The sequence below is a fragment of the Tachyglossus aculeatus genome, chromosome 12 (assembly GCF_015852505.1).
Source record: "Tachyglossus aculeatus isolate mTacAcu1 chromosome 12, mTacAcu1.pri, whole genome shotgun sequence".
NCBI lineage: Eukaryota > Metazoa > Chordata > Mammalia > Monotremata > Tachyglossidae > Tachyglossus > Tachyglossus aculeatus.
This window is the reverse complement of record NC_052077.1, coordinates 28,430,297-28,451,519: the sequence shown is the minus strand read 5'-3', so window position 1 is coordinate 28,451,519 and position 21,223 is coordinate 28,430,297. Positions and strand designations below refer to the sequence as shown.

General features: G+C 40.3%; 1 protein-coding gene across 3 annotated transcripts in view; it reads left to right on the top strand.

The window, feature by feature from the left end:
• Positions 1-19,499, top strand: part of FSTL5 (follistatin like 5) — a 580,307-nt gene extending 560,808 nt beyond the window's left edge. For all 3 annotated transcript variants that reach the window (XM_038755340.1, XM_038755338.1, XM_038755339.1), the window contains one exon: positions 16,919-19,499. In XM_038755340.1, coding sequence (XP_038611268.1) covers positions 16,919-17,621 — 703 coding nt within the window. In that variant the 3' untranslated portion in view covers positions 17,622-19,499. The remainder of the gene's footprint in view (positions 1-16,918) is intronic.
• Positions 19,500-21,223: the final 1,724 nt, after the last annotated feature.

The window sequence follows — 21,223 nt, the reverse complement described above, 5'->3', positions numbered from 1 at the left end:
GAGCTCTCAGTAGGGCTTTGAAGGGAGGAAGAGAGCTTGCTTGGTGGATGTGCAGAGGGAGGGGATGAAGTTCAGGACACTGGAATCAGGGCAAGGAGTCAGTAGAACCTGGGTTCTAATCCAGGCTCAGCCATTTGTCTGCTGTGTGACCTTGGGCAAGTCACTCCACATCTCTGTGCCTCAGTTCCTTCATCTGTAAAATGGAGATTAAGACTGTGAGCCCCATGTGTTACAGGGACTGTGCCCAACCCAAGTACCGTGTATCTACCTCAGCACATAGCACAATGCACATAATAAGCACTTAGCAAATACCATTATTATTTTTATTATTATTATAACTCAGAGGGATCTGAGATATTCCTTTACTGTACTCCTTTCTGAAGGAATCTGATATAGTTTCATCATATTTAAAATGTAAGTGAAAGCCTTCAATGCTAGCTGACATCGGGTCTCCAAGGAGGTAGTTTTAGTATCAGACTGTTCCATCTCTGAAGCTACCATTGTATAGTCCTTTGGGTCACACACCACTGTCACACGGGAGCATGATTCTTAGCTGCAGCTCTTAATAAGGTGACCCTGCCGATATCAATTTGTTCAACTGCTTCAGCTACTGTTAGAGCAGGATAAGTTACAGTCTTCACAAAATGATAGAGATTACAAATCACAACTCTTATAAATTGAGGTACAGAAAATAGATTGGTGTCAGAAGAGTGAAGTTTGTGGGTTGAGTATAGTAGGACAGTGAGGGTAGGTAGGAGAAAGAGAGTTTTTTGAGTACCTCACAGCTAATGGAAAAGAGTTTTTGTTCAATGTGAAGGAGCCATGAGAAGCAGCATGGCTCAGTGGAAAGAGCCCGGGTTTGGGAATCAGAGGTTGTGGGTTCTAATCCTGGCTCCACCACTTGTCAGCTGTGTGACTTTGGGCAAACCATTTAACGTCTCTGTGCTTCAGTTGTCTCCTCTTCATTCATTCATTCAATTGTATTTATTGAGCACTTACTGCATGCAGAGCACTGTACTAAGCGCTTGGGAAGTACAAGTTGGCAACATATAGAGACGGTCCCTCCCCAACAATGGGCTCACAGTCTAGAAGGGGGAGACAGACAACAAAACAAAACATATTAACAAAATAAAATAAATAGAATAGGAAATTTATACAAGTAAAATAAATAGAGCAATAAATCTGTACAAACATATATACAGGTGCTGTGGGGAGGGGAAGGAGGTAGGGCGGGGGGGGATCGGGAGGGGGAAAGGAAGGAGGGAGCTCAGTGTGGGAAGGCCTCCTGGAGGAGGTGAGCTCTCAGTAGGGCTTTGAAGGGAGGAAGAGAGCTAGCTTGGTGGATGTGTGGAGGGAGGGCATTCCGGGCCAGGGGGAGGACGTGGGCTGGGGGTCGATGGCGGGACAGGCGAGAACAAGGCACAGTGAGGAGGTTAGCGGCGGCAGAGAAGCGGAGGGTGCGGGCTGCGCTAGAGAAGGAGACAAAGGAGGTGAGGTAGGAGGGGGCGAGGTGATGGACAGCCTTGAAGCCGAGAGTGAGGAGTTTTTGCCTGATGCGTGGGTTGACTGGTAGCCACTGGAGATTTTTGAGGAGGGGAGTAACATGCCCAGAGCATTTCTGCACAAAGTTGATCTGGGCAGCAGCGTGAAGTATAATCTGTAAAATGTAAAATGGGGATTAAAATCATCTGTAAAATGGGGATTAAGACTGTGAGCCCTATGTGGGACAACCTGATTACCTTGTACCGCCCCCCCCCCCCCAGTGCTTAGAACAATGCTTGGCACATAGTAAGTGCTTAACAAATACCATCATTGTTGTTATTATTATTACTGGAAGTTTGTGAGGAGAGGGTAGATATGGACTGACATTTTTTATAAAACTAATCTGGGCAACTGAGTGAAGTGTGGACTGGAGAGGGGCGAGTCAGGATGCATGGAGGTTAGCGAGGGAGAGATGATAGGATAAGTGCTTGGATCAGCATGATAACGGTTTGGATAGAGAGGTAGAACTGACGGGATTTGGTGACAAATTGAATATGTGGATGGAATACATGTGAGCCTAAGATAATGCCAAGTTTATAGGCTTGTGAAACAAGGAGGATGGTGGTACTGTCTACAGTGATAGGAAAATCAGGGGGAGCATGGGGTTTGGGTGGGAAGATGAGTTCTGTTATGGACATGTTAAATTTAAGGTGATGGTAGGACATACAAGTAGAGGTTTCCTGAACAGAGGAGGAAATATGAGATTGCAGAGAAGAGGAGAGGTCAGGGAAGAAGAGGTAGATTTGGAAATCATTTATGTATTGATGTATTTCCAATGTATTGATGTATTGATGATAGAGGAACAGCGTGGCTCTGTGGAAAGAGCACGGGCTTTGGAGTCAGATGTCATGTGTTGAAATCCCTGCTCCGCCAGTTGTCAGCTGTGTGACTTTGGGCAAGTCACTTAACTTCTCTGTGCCTCAGTAACCTCATCTGGAAAATGGAGATAAAGACTTGAGCCCCCTGTGGGACAACCTGATCACCTTGTAACCTCCCCAGTGCTTATAACAGTGCGTTGTACATAGTAAGCACTTAATAAATGCCATTATTATTATTATTATTATTATGTAGAGATACAAGTTAAAGCCTTAGGGGTGAATGTGTTCTCCAAGGGAATGGGTGTAGATCAGGAACAGAAGAAAAGTCAGAACTGAACCCTGAAGGACCTCCACAGTTAGAGGGTGAAAGACAGAACTTGTCTATCAACTGTTTTTGTTTTGTTTTTTGTTTTTTGTATATTTGTTAAACATTGTACTAGGCACTGGGGTATTACAAGCTAATCAGGTTAGACCCAATCCCTGTACCACATAAGACTCACAATCTTAATTCCCATTTTAATGTTGAGGTAACGCAGGCACAGAGAAGTTAAGTGACTTGCCCAAGGTCACACAGCAGGTATGTGGCAGAGCGAGATTAAAACCCAGGTCCTTCTGACTCTCAGCCCCATGTACTATCCATTAGGCTATGCTGCTTCTCTCTTGTACTTTCCAAAATATGTGGTACAGTGCTCTGCACAGAGTAAGCACTCAAATACCAATGATTGATTGTTTGAGGTGAAAACCCTTGTCTCATGACGGCTTAGTTTCTGAAAGCCAGCTTTGAACCTCACTACTCTTCACAAAATATATTTTTAATTTGGATACAGGACAGTGAAAGCTAAATCTCTTTTTTTTTTTTTTTCCCTGCCTCCCAACTTATTTTGCAACCTTGGAAAAATCTCTTTAAATCTTGTTACCAATGTTTGTACACTTGTAAAAAAAAAAAAAAAAAAAATTGGGGTCTTGCTTTAAGACAGTGAATTTTGAGTTCTTCATAGAAAAGAAGTGCTATTCATTACTATGATTACTGTTTGGAAATATATTAGCTTTTTCTTGACATGTGGTAAGCTTTGCCCAGATGTATTTAATGAAAGAATGCTAGTGACTTTTGGAAGGAATTTACCTCCATAAGGAGTATGAACTATACTGTTTAGGAGGTTGGAAAGTGTAATTATATTTTATTTTAATTTGGGCATCGGAGAGTCAATTTTCAGTGGAACAAGGATTTATGTGTTCAGTTGCCCTGTATGGTTGGTATTATATCACTTATATGCAATTAATAACATATTAGGTCTTGATGGAAGGTATGAGCTAATGCCCATGATTTTAAAAGGCATCCAGATTTCTGTTGCATCCATTTTATCTCATAAACTAAGGAGGACACCATTCTTCACCAAGTCAGTGACTCCCTCACATTATTACCTCAACAATAATTTTAAGTTCCTTGAGAACTGGTTTTGGGAATGTCACTATTAAGTTGCTTTTCTAATGCATTGCCTCCAGGGTTAGTATTAGTACTAACATTTCTAAGCCCTTACAGTGGGCAAAGCAATATATTAAGCACTTGTGGTAATTAAACAAAAATCAGTGAGACATGGCTCCTGGCCCCCAAGAGGTTCATCATCTAAATGGGCAAGGATAAAGACTTTGAACAATAAGACTATAATTGAACAGCAGTGAAAACAAGTCAGAATTAACCTGTTAAAAAGCCAGTAGTACAAGTTAAGCAGTACTCAGAGGGGGTGAGTGATTGAGGGGGTCTTCTCTGATTAATTCACATCCCCACCTTAGCACTTACTTCTCTCCTAACGCCAGCATTTATATATTCTATAAATATGTATATGTATATTCAATTATTCCATTATTTCGTCCTGCTGCAGGCAAGCAATCCTTGGTTACAAACTACAGCATCCTTCCTAATGTTCCAAAGGATTCTGTACTTCCTCTAGACTCTAAGCTCACTGTGGGTGAGGAACGTGTTCACTAATTCTCTTGCATCTCCCAATGCAAGTACTAAGTGCTTGAGAGTACAATGCAGTAGAGTAGGTAGACAATATGTTGAAATAGAATAACAGAATAATCAATCAATAAATTTATTTAAAGAAATAAATAGAATTATAGCTATGTAATTATATATATATATATAATTTTATATAGCTATAATTCTATTTATTCTGACGGTTTTGACACCTGTCTACGTCTTTTGTTTTGTTGTCTGTCTCCCCCTTCTAGACTGTGAGCCCGTTGTTGGGTAGAGACCGTCTCTATATGTTTCCATCTTGTACTTCCCAAGTGCTTAGTACAGTGCTCTGCACACAGTAAGTGCTCAATAAATACAATTGAATAAATGAATAAGAAGCTTGTGAAAGAAACCAAAAAGTAACAGCCAGAGAGATAAGAGTACCAGGAGAGGACCGTGTCAATGAAGCCAAGGATTGTGATTCTGCTCCCTATTGGCAGAAGAGCCAGTTTCTTCCTCAATGACCAGTATCCTTGGAGGGAAGGTGAGGAGTTGTGCTCTTGCTGTAGTGATCCTGGAAGGACTGTGACCTCGATGCATAACACTTTTGTGTTGTGGTAAAAATATACCCCTTGAAGGATTGATTTTTCTATTAAAACCTATGTCAAGTTGCAATTTTCTGTCAGTGGAAACAGCTGGACTATGTCCAATGCTTTCTTGACACTTCCCAGCATCAAAATATACAAGTGGATCCGGAGAAATGAACTGCATTTAAAAAATACCGTTTCCAATCCCTGCCACATGATCTGTGTCATGTTTTCCTGCAGTCTTCCAAACAAGAATAAAACATTTCCCAAGCCATAAACGTTTCTTACTAATGAGACCTACCCGGAGGTTCATGCAATGTTAAATATCTGAAATCACTCCCAATCATATAATGTTCAATGAAAACTGTTGTTCACCAGAAACCAGCTAATAATAGACTATTTACAAGACTTTCTTCCCATTAGAAAGTAGAATTTCTTTCTTATTGTCTTCGTTGTTCTTGCACGCTCTTCAATTATCTAATGCCTGTTTATGCAAACCAGAGATAAAAAACTAACTTCTATATTCATTATAGAGCAGAATTGTATCCATTTCCCAATTTTATTTCCTCTTAAATGGAAACCACCACTAATGTACTGAATTAGAATTAGAGTATTTTGGTACAATGCTATATTTGCCTGTGCTCAGTGATTCCTATCTATCTCTGAGAGTTCTGACCCAAGGAGAGAGGCAAAGGGAGAAATTTGCAACTAAGACAAATCTGGCCTTCTGACAAGTACCTTTGAAAGCTTTCTCATCAAGGAACTAAACATTTGGTCTTATTTATTTTTAAATACAAAAGATAAGCTGGACGTACTCTTGTAGAAAAAGACTCTCATCATTAATATAACTCTCATCATTAATTCACAGATCTGTTGCTGAATTTATAGCAAATTAGAAAGTACATAAAATCTCTATCGATATTTTTCGTGGTCTGTGCAAATAGCTTAAAAGGTACTTTGTGAGAAATCCATAGTTAAAATTATAAGCAAAACCATGAATGGGTTGAAATGGGTGTTTGGTCTGCAGAGAGGTAAGTTCAGTGAAACATTGTATCTAGTTTCTTATCTTCTTACATTATGTTCAGTTTTCAGTAGTCAAGTGCATGGCGTTTTACATTTCAAGTGCCCAGAATGTCTCTTATCTAAGACAACATATGCCCAACTCTCCTTTAAAATTAACAGCAACAATAATATAGGAAGACGTATATTGCATTATGGGGTGGGGCGTTGTCAGGAAATCTAACCTGTGACCAGTGTATTCAGAACCACAGTGCTGATGATTGGCTATAATAGAAACTAATCAATTTTATCCCCACCACTAAAGGCCAAAGAGAAATTATTCTGTCATCCTAAGGAGTATTTGAGATTTGTCAGTTAATGCCATTTGCTACTAGTTACCATCATGCTCCCAAACCAAGTGCATTCTGGATTTAAGATTGTCTCCCTCTTTAAAATTTGGATATATGCCAAATCTGGAACCTCTCAGAAAGGTTTCACGTTAGATTGGTGGTGATCACTTTCTTTCAAAATGATTGTTACTTGAATCTCCACTTTTGTGGAGAAGCAGCATTCCCTAGAGGAAAGAGTGTGGAACTTGGAATCAGGAGACCTAGTCACTGCCACTGGCCTGGTGGATAGCTTTAGGCTAGTCACTTAACATCTCTGTGTTTCAGTTTCCTCATCTGGAAAACTGGGATCCAATCAATCAATCAGTGGTGTTTATTGAGCACTGACTGTGTGCAAAGAACTGTACTAAGGGCTTATACTATAATAGAACTTGGAAAGTATGGAGAGTACAAGGTTGGTAGACACACTCCCTGTCCACAGTGAATTTACAGTCTTTGGGCCCTTTGCTTTCACGTGTTTCCCCAAAACATTTCTCTATCACTGTTTTAAAATAGCTGAATGTTTTTGCTTGTAGATAAAATCAGTGATCTTAACAATTAATTACAATCACCCTAGGGTAAAGCGCACAGGCCTGGGACTCAGAAGACCCTGGGTTATAAACCCAGCTCTGTCATTTGTCTGCTGTGCAACCTTGGGCAAGTAACTTAACTTCTCTGAACCTCAGTTACTTCATCTGTAAAATGGGGAATAAATCCAACTTCCTCCGACTTAAACTGTGAGCTCCCATGTGGGTCAGGGAATGTGTCCAATCTAATTATCTTGTATCTAGCTCAGGACTTGGTACAGAAACTGGCTTAAAAAAAAAAGAATCATCCACCCACCCATGTGTTAGCTAGGAAAAACAATTGGCAGTTGATTCCCAGGATGCTAGGTATGGGATTGAAGAAGCACAGAATTATTGAAGAAGCACACAATTTAACAATGAGAAGGAATTCAAGTGTTCATGTACACTCCAGTATACCATACCCACAGCATGCATGTGTTTGAATATATAAACGTGATCATGTAAAACGCATCCATATTCATTCATTCATTCATTCATTCAATCGTATTTGTTGAGTACTTACTGTGTGCAGAGCACTGTATTAAGCGCTCGGGAAGTACAAATTGGCAACATTTAGAGACTGTCCCTACCCAACAGCGGGCTCACAGTCTAGAAGGGGGAGACAGACAACAAAACAAAACATGTAGACAGGTGTCAAAATCGTCAGAACAAATAGAATTAAAGCTATGTGCACATCATTAACAAAACAAATAGAATAGTAAATATGTACAAGAAAAACAGAGTAATAAATCTGTACAAATATATACAAGTGCTGTGGGGAGGAGAAGGAGGTAGGGCAGGGGGGATGGGGAGGAGGAGAGGAAAAAGGGAGCTCAGTCTGGCCAGGAAGGCCTCCTGGAGAAGGTGAGTTCTCAGTAGGGCTTTGAAGGGAGGAAGAGAGCTAGCTTGGCCGATGTGTGGAGGGAGGGCATTCCAGGCCATGGGAAGAATGTGGGCTGGGGGTCGATGGCGGGACAGGTGACAACGAGGCCCAGTGAGGAGGTTAGCGGCAGAGGAGTGGAGAGTGCGGGCTGGGCTGGAGAAGGAGAGAAGGGAGGTGAGGTAGGAGGGGGCGAGGGGATGGACAGTCTTGAAGCCGTGAGTGAGGAGTTTTTGCTTGATTCGTAGGTTGAGAGGCAGCCACTGGAGATTTTTGAGGAGGGGAGTAACATGCCCAGAGCGTTTCTGGACAGAGATGATCCGGGCAGCAGCGTGAAGTATAGACTGAAGTGAGGAGAGACAGGAGGATGGGAGATCAGAGAGGAAGCTGACGCAGTAGTCCAGTCGGGATAGGATGAGAGATTGAACCAGCAAGGTAGCTGTTTGGATGGAGAGGAAAGGGCGGATCTTGGCGATGTTGTGGAGGTGAAACCGGCAGGTTTTGGTGAAGGATTGGATGTGTGGGGTGAATGAGAGAGAAGAGTCGAGGATGACCCCAAGGTTGCGGGCTTGATGAAAACAATTTAAAATGTCAAATGTAATAATTTCATCTGTGAAAGTAATTTAAAATGAATTACACTTGACTTCAAATTTTAGTACTCATGTAACAATTTGAATGTAATTAAATCATTATTAAAGATCACACTTTGGATTTTATGGCTATACAATTAAAGATAACTAGTCTTTTATTATTTTATTGGAGCTATAGAAACACTCCCTGACTTCAACCAGGAAGAGAAGGCCACCCAAATAAACTACTGGTTTTTGCCCATGGGAAAAAATCTGGGAAAAAAATACATTATTTTTTCAATTACTTAAGTCATCCATCCTTGGTCAAAAATTATTTAGTCCTTTAGGCTCTTATTTTAACACTCTCTTCATTAGTAACTAAATAGACCATAAATTCTTCATGTGCGTGGAACTTGTCTGTTTATTGTTATACTGTACTCTCCCAAGAATTCAGTACAGTGCTCTGCACACAGTAAGCACTTAATATATACAACTGACAGACTGACTAATAGACTTTAAGGAAATGTAAAAATATGTATTAACATCACTCTCCATAGTAGCAGCATCTTCTGAGTCTCTAACCTTTGTAGAGTTCTGTACAAGGCCTTCTAGCACATATGACAGTACGAAAAGATTTGTCCTTAGTCCTTGAGGAGTTTACAATCTGTTGATAGAAACATAGAAACAAAAAATGATGATGAATGCAATGAGAAAAAAAGAGCAGAAAAACAAATGATTAAGAATACATGAAAGTAATGAAATGAAACAAAAAAGATATTGTTGAAACATAAATTAGCAAGGATTAGCCAAGAATTATAATTGGTGAGGAATATGTTTGAAATAGCGTTGAATAGTGTTTGAAAAGGATGATCAATCAATCAATCATATTTATTGAGCGCTAACTATGTGCAGAGCACTGTACTAAGTACTTGGGAAGTACAAGTTGGCAACATATAGAGACAGTCCCTACCCAACAGTGGGCTCACAGTCTAAAAGGGGGAGACAGAGAACAAAACCAAACATACTAACAAAATAAAATAAATAGAATAGATATGTACAAGTAAAATAAATGAATAAATAAATAGAGTAATAAATATGTACAAACATATATACATATATACAGGTGCTGTGGGGAAGAGAAGGAGGTAAGATGGGGGGAATGAGAGGGGGACGAGGGGGAGAGGAAGGAAGGGGCTCAGTCTGGGAAGGCCTCCTGGAGGAGGTGAGCTCTCAGCAGGGACTTGAAGGGAGGATGAGAGCTAGCTTGGCGAATTGGCAGAGGGAGGGCAAAGCACTGTTCTAAGCACTGGAGGGGATACAAGGTGATCAGGTTGTCCCATGCAGGGCTCACAGTCTTAATCCCCATTTTCCAGATGAGGTAACTGAGGCCCAGAGAAGTGAAGTGACTTGCCCAAAGTCACACAGCTGACAAGTGGGGGAGCCGGGATTAGAACCCATGACCTCTGGCTCCCAAGCCCGGGCTCTTTCCACTGAACCACACTGCTTCCCCTAGTGCAGGGTAGTGCCATGTTGATCACTATAGCTGTAATCCCATTTATTCTGATGATTTTGTCACCTGTCTACATGTTTTGTCTTGTTGTCTGTCTCCCCTTTCTAGACTGCGATTGGGTAGGGACCATCTCTATATGTTGCCGACTTGTACTTCCCAAGCGCTTAGTCCAGTGCTCTGCACACGGTAAGCGCTCAATAAATATGATTGAATGAGTGAATAAAGCAGGGAAGGTCTGCTCCAAGAAAAGTTAGAGGGTCCAGAGCAGCCAGAAATCTAATTCTGGAGTTTGAACAATTCCATACAAAAATTAGCTGTTAACCCAGAGTAGGGTTGAGTTCCTAACTCTGGAAGTGAAGGCAAATTCCTCCCAGAAATTGCTAATCGCGACTGGGAAATCGAGGTAAGGAGACCCTTTGTCTCCTGCAGACTGTAAACTCTCTCTAGACTGTAAACTCATCCCTCAATATGGACAGCGAGTGTATCTTTTTATTACGTTGTATTCTCCCAAGAATTTAGTATAATGCTACACATACAGTAAGTGCTCAATAAATATGATTGAACGAATGAATGAACAAACATAAAGATTTTCGTCTTTCCTTCCCTTTATGCACTTCAACCAGACTTCTGTTTGGAAAGTTTGAATGCTCTTATGCAAAGATAGACTGTAATTCATAAGCGTAACAGTTATAATTTCAGTAGACAATATTAAGCAAGTGTGCACACAAACATACACAGACACACCCCACTAGATGCTTTGCAAATGCAAAAAAGGCATCCTATTTGGGCAAAAACATTGAATAGACCTCCTAAAATTGAACCTAGATTTCAACTCTGACAGTGGAGACTGGGGCACAGTTACCTGAAGATATTTGATACTGAATGTGCATAGAAGGATTGATTATGCCAGTTCACATCTCAAGATTAACTTTAGATGTCAGTATTTAAAAGTAAGACCTGGATAAAAAATTTTTCCCTTTATAAGTCTACGTCAGTGTGAGCATCTCTAAACTGCTAATTTATTTTTATTTAACGAAGTAGCCCAGCAAATTGTTCATATTTTGGCAAGAATCTTATACCTTTTCTTTGCACTACATTTAGCAGATCTGGCTAGCTTTATTTATAATGAAATAACTGTGATGATTTTTTTTACACAAATTCCCCCTGAACTTTTTTTGCAAGTATATTTGCAATATTAAAGATATTTTATCATTTATTTCCTTGCAAGAAGCATGCTAATATGTATATATATATATATATATTATCTATTTACCTATCTGTATCTACACATTATCTATAATATAGTAGATATAGATACAATAGATATAATATAATAGAAATATATAATGGATATACGTATAGATATATAGATGTATATGGAGATATATATATATAAAATAGGTATATGTATATTTTATGTATATATTAATTTGACACCTAGGGGTTGTACTGGTTCGAATCCCGATTCTGTCAATTGTTTGCTGTGTGACTTTGGGCAAGTCACTTCACTTCTCTGTGCCCCAGTTCCCTCATCTGTACAATGGGGATGAAGACTGTGAGCCTCCTGTGGGACAAGTTGATCTCCTTGTAACCTCCCCAGTGCTTAGAATAGTGCTTTCCACATAGTAAGCACTTAATAAATGCCATTATCATTATTATTTATGGGAGTCCCATTTTAAGATATCCTTTTGGAGGGGGAAGTGTGAGTTGCATAATGTAATGCCTGTATAAATGGTCCCCATATTTATCCTAAAAAGGCACCTCGTTTTATTTCATGTACCTTCTTTTACCACCATTCATTCCGTTTTGAAATCAAATATACGATGGACAGAAACATCCATTTGAGACCACTATGAGGTATTGTTTTGTGATTTTTATCTTTGTGGTATACTTACTTTTGAGTGGTGTAATAAGGAAATATTTCAAGCACTTAGTACAGTGCTCTGCACATAGTAAGCGCTCAATAAATACGATTGATGAAATAATGATGAATGATGATGAAATGGGGAAGCCGCATGGCTTAGTGGAAAAAAAGCACGGGTTTGGGAGTCAGAGGTTGTGAGTTCTGATCCCGGCTCTGCCACTTGTCAGCTGTGTGACTTGGGGCAAATCACTTCACTTCTCTGTGCCTCCATTACCTCATCTGTAAAGTGGGGATTAAGACTGTGAGCCCCACGTGGGACAACCTGATAACCTTGTGTCTATCCCTGAGTTTAGAACAGTGCTTGGCACATAGTAAGCACTTAACAAATACCATTATTATTATTATTATGAATGTCACCATTCTAATTTTTGGGTCTGCCCAGGCTTTGGAAAGTGTTATTTTGTTCAAAGTCATAAACTGAAACAAGAACTATCCACAAAACATTTGACAAAACCCTAATTTGGATCTAATATTGTCCAATTCATCCAGGCTCATTTCTTGTTCCGTAAACCTCGACACCCAACTTGTGGCTAATCCTATTAAGTCATTGGCAATTCCTGTTAGGTACTACAAATATTTTTAAAGAGAGTACCAGGGATCTCTGACAAAAATAACTGAGTTCAAATAGCTTTTATGCAAAAATGCTCCCCATACTGCTTCTTATTATTGTTTTATTTGGTATGGCTACTTAAAGCTATGATCATTCTTTGTGGTCGAATATAAAGGTATATTATGAAAGAAAAATAATTTCAGAAGGCTGGTACTTCCCAAGTGCTTAATATAGTGTTTTGCACACAGTAAGTGGTCAATAAATGCGATTGAATGAATATTCATCATGTAAACACTTGACAGCTAAATTTCTGCATGAGCTAGATGTTTGAGGGTGGTAGCAATAATAGGATTTGCCAAATACCTTTTATTCTTTTTTTTAATGGTATTTGTTAAGCACTTACTTTGTGCCTGGCTCTGTACTAAGAACTGTACTAATCAGGTTGAATACAGTTAAATAGGATGCACTGTTCTCTAGACTGTAAGCTCGTTGTGGGCAGGGAATGTGTCTGTTACACTGTTGCAATGTGTGTACTCTCCCAAGCAATTAGTACAGTGCTCTGCATACAGTAAGCGCTCAATAAACACGATTGACTAACGAAATATGGTTGACTGATTTAGAATTTGGGAAAGCACAGTTGTAGCATATGTTCCTGCACACATAGAGCTTTTATTCTGAGCAGGGAGACATGGGGATAGATTTAAAATCTGTATAATCAAGCCCCTTTCAGGTTCACACTTGGACCTCTGGGCCAGGGGGAGGATGTGGGCCGGAGGTCGACTGCGGGACGGTAAATATCAGTAAATATGATTGAATGAAAGAACGTAAGACAAGCATTGCAAGAATTTGGGTTTTCAATTTAATATACACAAATACACAAGTACCAAGGTAGCAAATGAACAAGCCTGAAAGGTGGAGGGGCTGTTGGATTTGTATGGATTAGACTGTCAGTAAATTAGTTGGAGAGAATTTGTTTGGGGAGCTGATGTTTTAGGAGAGCTATAAAGGTCGGAGGGCTGAGATATGGTGATTTGAGGGAAAAGAGAGGTCCAGGCCAGTGGTCAGCATGAGCAAGGATTCAGGGATAGGAAACAAAAATGAGGTACAATTAGGAAATAGGATTGGGAAGAGTGAAGAGTGTGAGGAGGTGAGGCAGACCAATATGTTAAATGGAGGGAAGAGGAAGGGGCAGGGAGCCAGAGGACCTAGTTTCTACTACCAACTCAATCACTTGTCTGCTGTGTGATCTCGGGTAAGTCACTTAACTTCTCTGAGCCTCAGTTTCCTTATCTGTACAGTGGGCATTCAGTGCTCTTTTCCCTCCCACTTATTGAGTCCTTGGAGGACAGGACTGTGTCCAATCTGATTGTCTTATTTTTCCACAGTACTTAGACAAGGTTTGGTACATAGTCAGTGCTTAAATTCATGATTATTATTAGTACTGTTATTAGTAGTAGTAGTAGGATTAAAAGCCTTGAAGCAAATCTTAGCATTAGGGTTTGTGTTTAATGTGGAGGGCGATGGACAAAAATTGGAGGACTTTGAGGAGAGGAGACACATGCTGAGTAATGTTTCAGGAAGATTAACTGGGGATACGTATTAAAGGAAGTCAGTCAGTCAATCGTATTTATTGAGCACTTTCTGTGTGTAGAACGCTGTTCTCAGCGCTTGGGAGAGTAAAGTACAACAGCAAACAGAAATATTCCCTGCCGGCAACAAGTTTACAGTCTAGAAGAGGAAACAGACATTAATATAAATAAATTACAGATATGTACTGAGAGCAGGGAGACTAGAAAATAATAATCATAATGATGGCATTTGGTAAGCACTTACTATGTGCAAAGCACTGTTCTAAGCCCTGGGAGGGATACAGAGTAATCAGATTGTCCCAAGTGGGGCTCATAGTCATCATCCCCATTTTACAGATGAGATAACTGAGGCTCTGAAAAGTTAAGTGACTTGCCCAAGGTCACACAGCAGACATGCGGTGGAGCCGGGATTCAAACCCATGACCTCTGACTCCCAAGCCCGTGCTCTTTCCACTGAGCCACGCTGCTTCTCTAAAAGGCTGATAGTCGAAATGTGATATGATGAAAGATGAAATGTGATATGATGAAAGATCCCAGGGTGGTGGCTATAGGTTATGAGGAAAGGAAGGCTTAGCTTATCTGTAAAATTATTTTTGAGGAAAATTTGGCAGGATTTAGCAGTTGATTTGATGTGAGAGTTGAATGACTGTGAGGTGTTGGTGGTAGCCTAGAGTTGTGGAGAGCATGGTGGTGTGGCTAGTGGACGTAGGAAGGGCAGGAAAAGGGAAGGATGAAAGTCATTTACAATTGGAATCGATCAATCAACGGTATTTATTGAGTGTTTTATGTGTGCAGAGCATTGTACTCAGCTCTTTGTCCTCTGTGAACAAATGGGGCTCACAGTCTATGTAGAAGAAAGAACAGATATTGAGTCCTAATTTTCTAGATGAGAAAACAGAAGCACAGTAAAGTTAAATGACTTGTCCAAAATCACCCAGAATGGCAGGCGACGGAGTTGCGACTAGAACCCAGGTCCTCTCACTACCAGGCCTGTGCACTTTCCATTAGGACGTATTGCTTCCCATGAAATTCCCATGAATTCCAATGAGGAGCAACGTTGCCTACTCGTTAGAACCCGGGCCTGTGTGTCAGAAGGTCATGGGTTCTAATCCTGGCTCCGCCGCTTGTCAGCTGTGTGACCTTGGGCGATTCACCTAACTTCTCTGTGACTCAACTTCCTCATCTGTAAAATGGTGATTAAGACTGTGAGCCCCATGTGGAACAGAGACTGTGTCCAACCTGATGACCTTGTATCTACTCCAGCACACAGTGCCAGGGCACAGAGTAAGAGCTTAATAAATACCACAGTTATTGCTATTATGGAATTCTTAAGCTGTGGAACTTGGCAGCGGGAGCCAATGGCAGAGGGCTGCTCAACCCAGAAAATTTTTAAAATGACATTTAAGTGTCCTTAGCATTTATACATATGCATCTGCTCAACTTGCATATTGCAACTTACATATTCTACATGGTTTTATGTTTGTTGTCCGTGTTAAAACATTATCTCCTGGAAGGTAGAGAATATGTCACTCCATTATTCTATATCTACTAAGTGCTTGGTGTAGTGCAATGCCATGCACCTCGTGGGCACTCAGTAAGTGCTGCTGCTATTCATTCATTCATTCAATCATATTTATTGAGTATTTACTGTGTGCAGAGCACTGTACTTAACGCTTGGGAAGTACAAGTTGGTGACATATAGAGACGGTCCCTACCCAACAGTGGGCTCACAGTCTAATAGTCACTCTACTACTATGAGTACTCTATAATAATAATAATAATAATAATGATAGCATTTGTTGCGATTAGAACCCAGGTCCTCTCACTACCACTGTTAGAACCAGAGTGAGCACTGGCCAGCTGAAAACTGGAATGTTCCCTGTTATACTGGAACTGTGACCTCTCTACTAGGAATAGAAAACAGCCTCGGTGCTCATAGAAAGAGTGAGAACAGTTATTTAGTCCCCATTTTACAGTCGAAGAAGCTGAGGCACAGATAAATGATTTGCCCCATGTCCTAGAGCAGACAAGTGGCAGAGCCCCAGGTTCACAGATTCCAAGGCCTGAGCTCTTTCGACTATTTCATGCTGTTTATACTTCTCACACAGCTTTATTTCTTCCCGGCCCTGGAAACGGTCCTTTGACTCCAGGGAAATGTAGTTTAACTCCTTTCCTCTAACTCCTTTCCTTTAGTCCTTTAGAGCTTTTTCCAGCCAGAAATGTGAATGGCTGTTTGGAAGCCAATACAGCCCTCCTTGGGTGAATAAAGAAGATTTTAAATTGGAATCCATTTTACCCTAATAGTTAGAAAGCCTATACTAGGGAGATAATTTAAACTGAATTAGAATGAGCAGGTTTTGAATAACTATCTGAAGAGCAATGAATTCAGGATGAATCTGATGAGCTTAAGAAAAGACAGTAAGTCTTTCTAAATGAAAGTGAATGAAAATAGGTGGGATGTGCTGTGTATTGATATTCAATCGGTTTTTCCCTGCTGGTTTAATAAGTTATTTGATTTTATAACTAAGCACGCCAAATCTCTGTGGGCCTAGAAATAGCCAGATAATGATTTTTTAACTATATAAAAAGAAAATGTTGCTTCAATTAAATAGCTATTACTCTTATTTTTTTTTCACAGTGTGATTTTTTTTCAGTCGACAGGAGGCGACGGGCCGTGATTTCCCCCCAAATTAATGGAATCACCATTTAGAATTTAATTCTAGTAGTCTTGCTGACTCCCATTGCTTTAGAGCTGAAAATTATCCCTGGGGCTTTGTACTGCTTTGACTCACATTGATTAGACGTCCCTTTTCTGTTTGAAAATGACACCGCTTTGGGGAATTTTGCACATAGGAAGCTACGGCTGAAAGACGAATGCTTGACCTGTGCTTCTTTCTACACTGTGTACATGGAAGATTGCTCCGTGTTGTGTTGCTTCATTTGTCTTTGCCACGCAACACGGGCCAGCCGTGAGTGCCCGGGCCACACACTCCGGTGCCTTTTTTTGAACTCTTTTCGTTTGTTTGTTTTGTTTTTAGGTTTGGACTTGTACTTCATAAGGATGAACCCGTCCTCCAGAAGATTGACCTTGAAACCATGTCATACATTAAGACAATTAGCTTGAAGGACTACAACTGCATTCCTCAGTCCCTGGCTTATACCCACCTTGGAGGTTATTACTTCGTCAGTTGCAAGCCTGACAGCACCGGAGCTATTGCACCACAGCTCATGGTGGATGGCGTCACGGACTCAGTCATCGGCTACAATGGGGATGTTATGGGCACTCCCTACGTTTCTCCCGATGGGCATTTCCTCATCAGCATCGATGACATCAAAGGGCTGATGAGGATCCAGTACATCACCATCCGAGGAGAAATACAAGATACCTTTAATATTTATACCAATCTGCACCTCTCAGATGTGGCATTTCAACCATCGTTTACCGAAGTCCACCAATACAATGTCTATGGGAGCTCCAGCACACAAACAGATGTGCTCTTTGTTGAGCTCGCCTCTGGAAAGGTTAAGATGATTAAAAGCCTTAAGGAACCTCTAAAAGCAGAAGAGTGGGTTTGGAGCACGAAGAACCGGTTAATCAAAGACAGCGGCCTCTTCGGACAGTATCTGATGACCCCTTCCAAGGAATCCCTCTTCATCCTAGATGGACGTCTAAATAAGTTAAACTGTGAGATCACTGAAGTAGAGAAAGGAAACACAGTCATTTGGGTTGGAGAAGCCTAAAAACCAGACTAGCTAACTACTGAATGAATAGTTTTTTCAGTACATTGCACTTAACACATTCTTTACATTTACACTCTTTTCCTTTGAAAGGTTTGTGCCCTAGAATATCTGACATGTTATTTGGTTGGTCCAATGCGTTAAAGATTCCAATTTGGGAAAAATCTTAAAAATTGTGATTGACCCAATATGGATTTCTTGCTGCTCCCACTGAGGACACATCACTTAACAATATCCGAATTGAGAAATTTCCCTGATCACAAGCAAAAATTAAAAATTAAAACAAGTCTATAGTTATATTGTAAACTGGAGACCTAAAGGATTTTTTCAAGAAGTTCAAAATGGCTAATCCGCAGGGAATTTCAGATGATAAACTCCATTCCATGTAGTGGGTGGTGATTTGATTTTGTTTTTCTCTTTTAGTTTGTTCAAACCAGAATAAAAGGTGTTGAACAACCTTAGAATTCTTAAATCCAAACATTCTGTCCTGTCTACTGTTTTATAATCTTTTTGTGCCTTGAAGGGAAGTCTCACGAGGAAAGTGAAGAATAGAAGCTGTATAATTCATTTCCAGTGTGGCTACAGATGGTTTGTCAAGGAAAAGAGAAGCATTAAGTGTTTCATGGGCTAAATACTGCCTTCAGTCATTTGTTCGGCCCTCAGTGAAATGTCATTTGAAGGCCTAAACTGGTTTTAGGATGTGAGCAAGTAACCCAAGGTAGAACTTGAAAAAGAGTTTCTAGCCTGCAGTAAGCTACAGAAAACTCTGCGTACGGGGTAGAAAAAAAAGTGAAATATTTGCGATCTCTTCCGTACTTATATAGTTCTCAGTCACTAGACTTTGGTTCATTTTTATTGCAGGTTTTAGTTGGAATCCCAACAACTAGTCATAGAATTCCCCTTATCCGCAGCAGAAATCAATGTTAGTTTGGTGAGGGGTTTTCCTGGTAGCCCAGGACTGCATCAACAGGGAGTTTCTATTCTTCTAAAGAGCAACATGACATATATTTGCTTAGAGCAAACCATCTGAGATGATACTGACCTTAACAAGAGGACTGGTTTTACATCAGTCTTAGAAGAATTAGAAATATGATGCAGAGAATGCTACAGTTGTGATACTAGTTCGTTGTCTCTGCTATGTCACCCTATTTCATCAAAGCCCTTTTGGTCCTCTCTTCTTATTGAGTGGACCAATTTCTTATCCAACCCTCAACTAAACTCCCAACATATTGCTTTCCTTTAAGAAAGGTTCCTGCCCTCACTTAGGACATTGCATACAAATTTAAGTAGAAATGGAAACGCTCCCCAAATGGAAGTAATCATATAGCCAGTGGAGTGGAAAGAATAGAGGCCTGGTCTATTGAAGTAAGCAGATAACTATCCAGAATTTCAGTGAGTGTATGCAATGTTTGGGGAGTAACGTACTCAATTTTATTTTGTGAAAGAGTGCTTATGGGCTATTGAACTGACCTCCATTTACTAAAGGCAGTCAGAAAAAAGGTCTTTTTTTAAATAAAAAAAAAAAATACTCCAGTTTAGATTGTGTAAAACTGCTTAGAAATTTGAAATTTTATATTGTGTAATCTCTTGTGTGTATATAGCATCCTGCGCTGTGTGGATACAGTAGATCTCTTTAGCTTGAAGGAACTTCCTGGGAGATAGATTTAATACATACAGAAATATGCTTATGTTTCTAGTTCCTGAATCTGCTTTCCCTTTTAACACTTTTTCCTCATTGTGAACAAGAACCATGTAAACTGTCTGTTTCTTAATGATTTACAGTAGGTCTGTCTCACATTTTTCTTCTGTAACTTACACCATGTGGATGTTCTGTACGTAGAAAATGCTTGACAAAGGAGAATAAACCCCTTACATTTTAAACCCTCTTGACTTCAGTCAGTATTCCAATATACACCCAACCATCTTTCATCTTACACTAGAGAAAGTATATAACTCCACTTTTGTTTGAAAGGGATGGAAAAGGATTGGAAACTCGTTAGCTTCTTTCACTTTTCATTACCTTACACTGATCCTACATGACATGATCAAATCTGGCATCTCAATGTTGAGAAGCTGTATATTGGTAGAGATGCCACAGTGTTTGACTTGTTTTTTTCTCCACAAAGCACAGTGATTAGCTCAACCCCAGGCCCAGCTGTTTGAAAGAATTGTCTCTTCACTGTGTGTTCCTTCCTTCTGTTGCAGTGAGTTTTTATAGTCCATTCAATTATCAGTTTTTTTCAAAGCAATTGTTTTGCATGTTCCAAAGTACTTCTGAAAAAAATACCTTGAGCTGTGAATTAAATGTATTTGCTACTACAGGAGAAATACATACGTACTATTCCAACAGATGAACTTTAAGATAATAATAATAATAATTATAGTGGCATTTGTTAAGCGCCTTCTATGTGCGAAGCCCTGTTCTAAGCACTGGGGGGATACAAGGTGATCAGGTTGTCCCACGTGGGGCTCACAGTCTTCATCCCCATTTTACAGATGAGGTCACTGAGGCTCAGAGAAGGTAAGTGACTTGCCCAAGGTCACACAGCAGACTTGTGGAGGAGCCGGGATTTGAACCCATGACCTCTGATTCCCGAGCCCATGCTCTTTCCACCGAGCCATGCTGCTTCTCTAATGTACTAATTATGGTACTTGTTAATAATAATAATAATTTTGGTATTTGTTAAGCGCTTACTATGTGCAAAGCACTGTTCTAAGCGCTGGGGAGGATACAAGGTGATCAGGTTGTCCCATGTGGGGCTCACAATCAATCCCCATTTTCCAGATGAGATAACTGAGGCCCAGAGAAGTTAAATGACTTGCCCAAAGTCACACAGCTGACAAGCGGCAGAGCCGGGATTTGAACCCATGACCTCTGACTCCCAAGCCCAGGCTCTTTCCACTAAGCCACGCTGCTTCTGCTTACTCTGTGCCAAGCATTGTTCTAAGCACTGCGGTAGATATAGGTTAAGCAAGTTGGACACAGTCCTTGTCCGACGTGGGAGCTCACACTCTAAATCCCGATTTTCCAGATGAGGTAACCGAAGCTCAGAGAAGTGAAGTAACTTGCTCAAGGTCACACAGCAGACATGTGCTGGAGCCGGAATTAGAACCCTTGTCCTTATGACTTCCAAGCCCATTCTCTATCCACTAAACCAAAGACCATTTTAAAATATTCAATCACTAGGAAAAGGCAGGATTCCCCTTGTTCTCTGTACAGTATCACTAATTTTCTAGATTTACATTTCCTCCTTTGCCCAAATTTATTGAAAGGATGCTCCTTACCTTTCACGCTAGGCTTTCTTGTTGGGATACTCATTGCAGATTTCATGTAAAATAATATGTAAAGAAGAAGCCTGGCCTAGTGAAAAGGGCACAGCACTGGAATTCAGGAGATCCGGGTTCTTATTCCATCTCTGCAGCTTCCCTGCTGTACAACCTTACACAAGTCACCTAATTTCTATGTGCTTCAGTTTCCTTATTGGTAAAATGGAGATTAAATGCCCTTTCTTCCCTCTCCCTTAGAATAGGAGCCTCTTGTGGGACAGGGACTCAATAATAATAATAATGGGATTTATTAAGCGCTTACTATATGCAAAGCACTG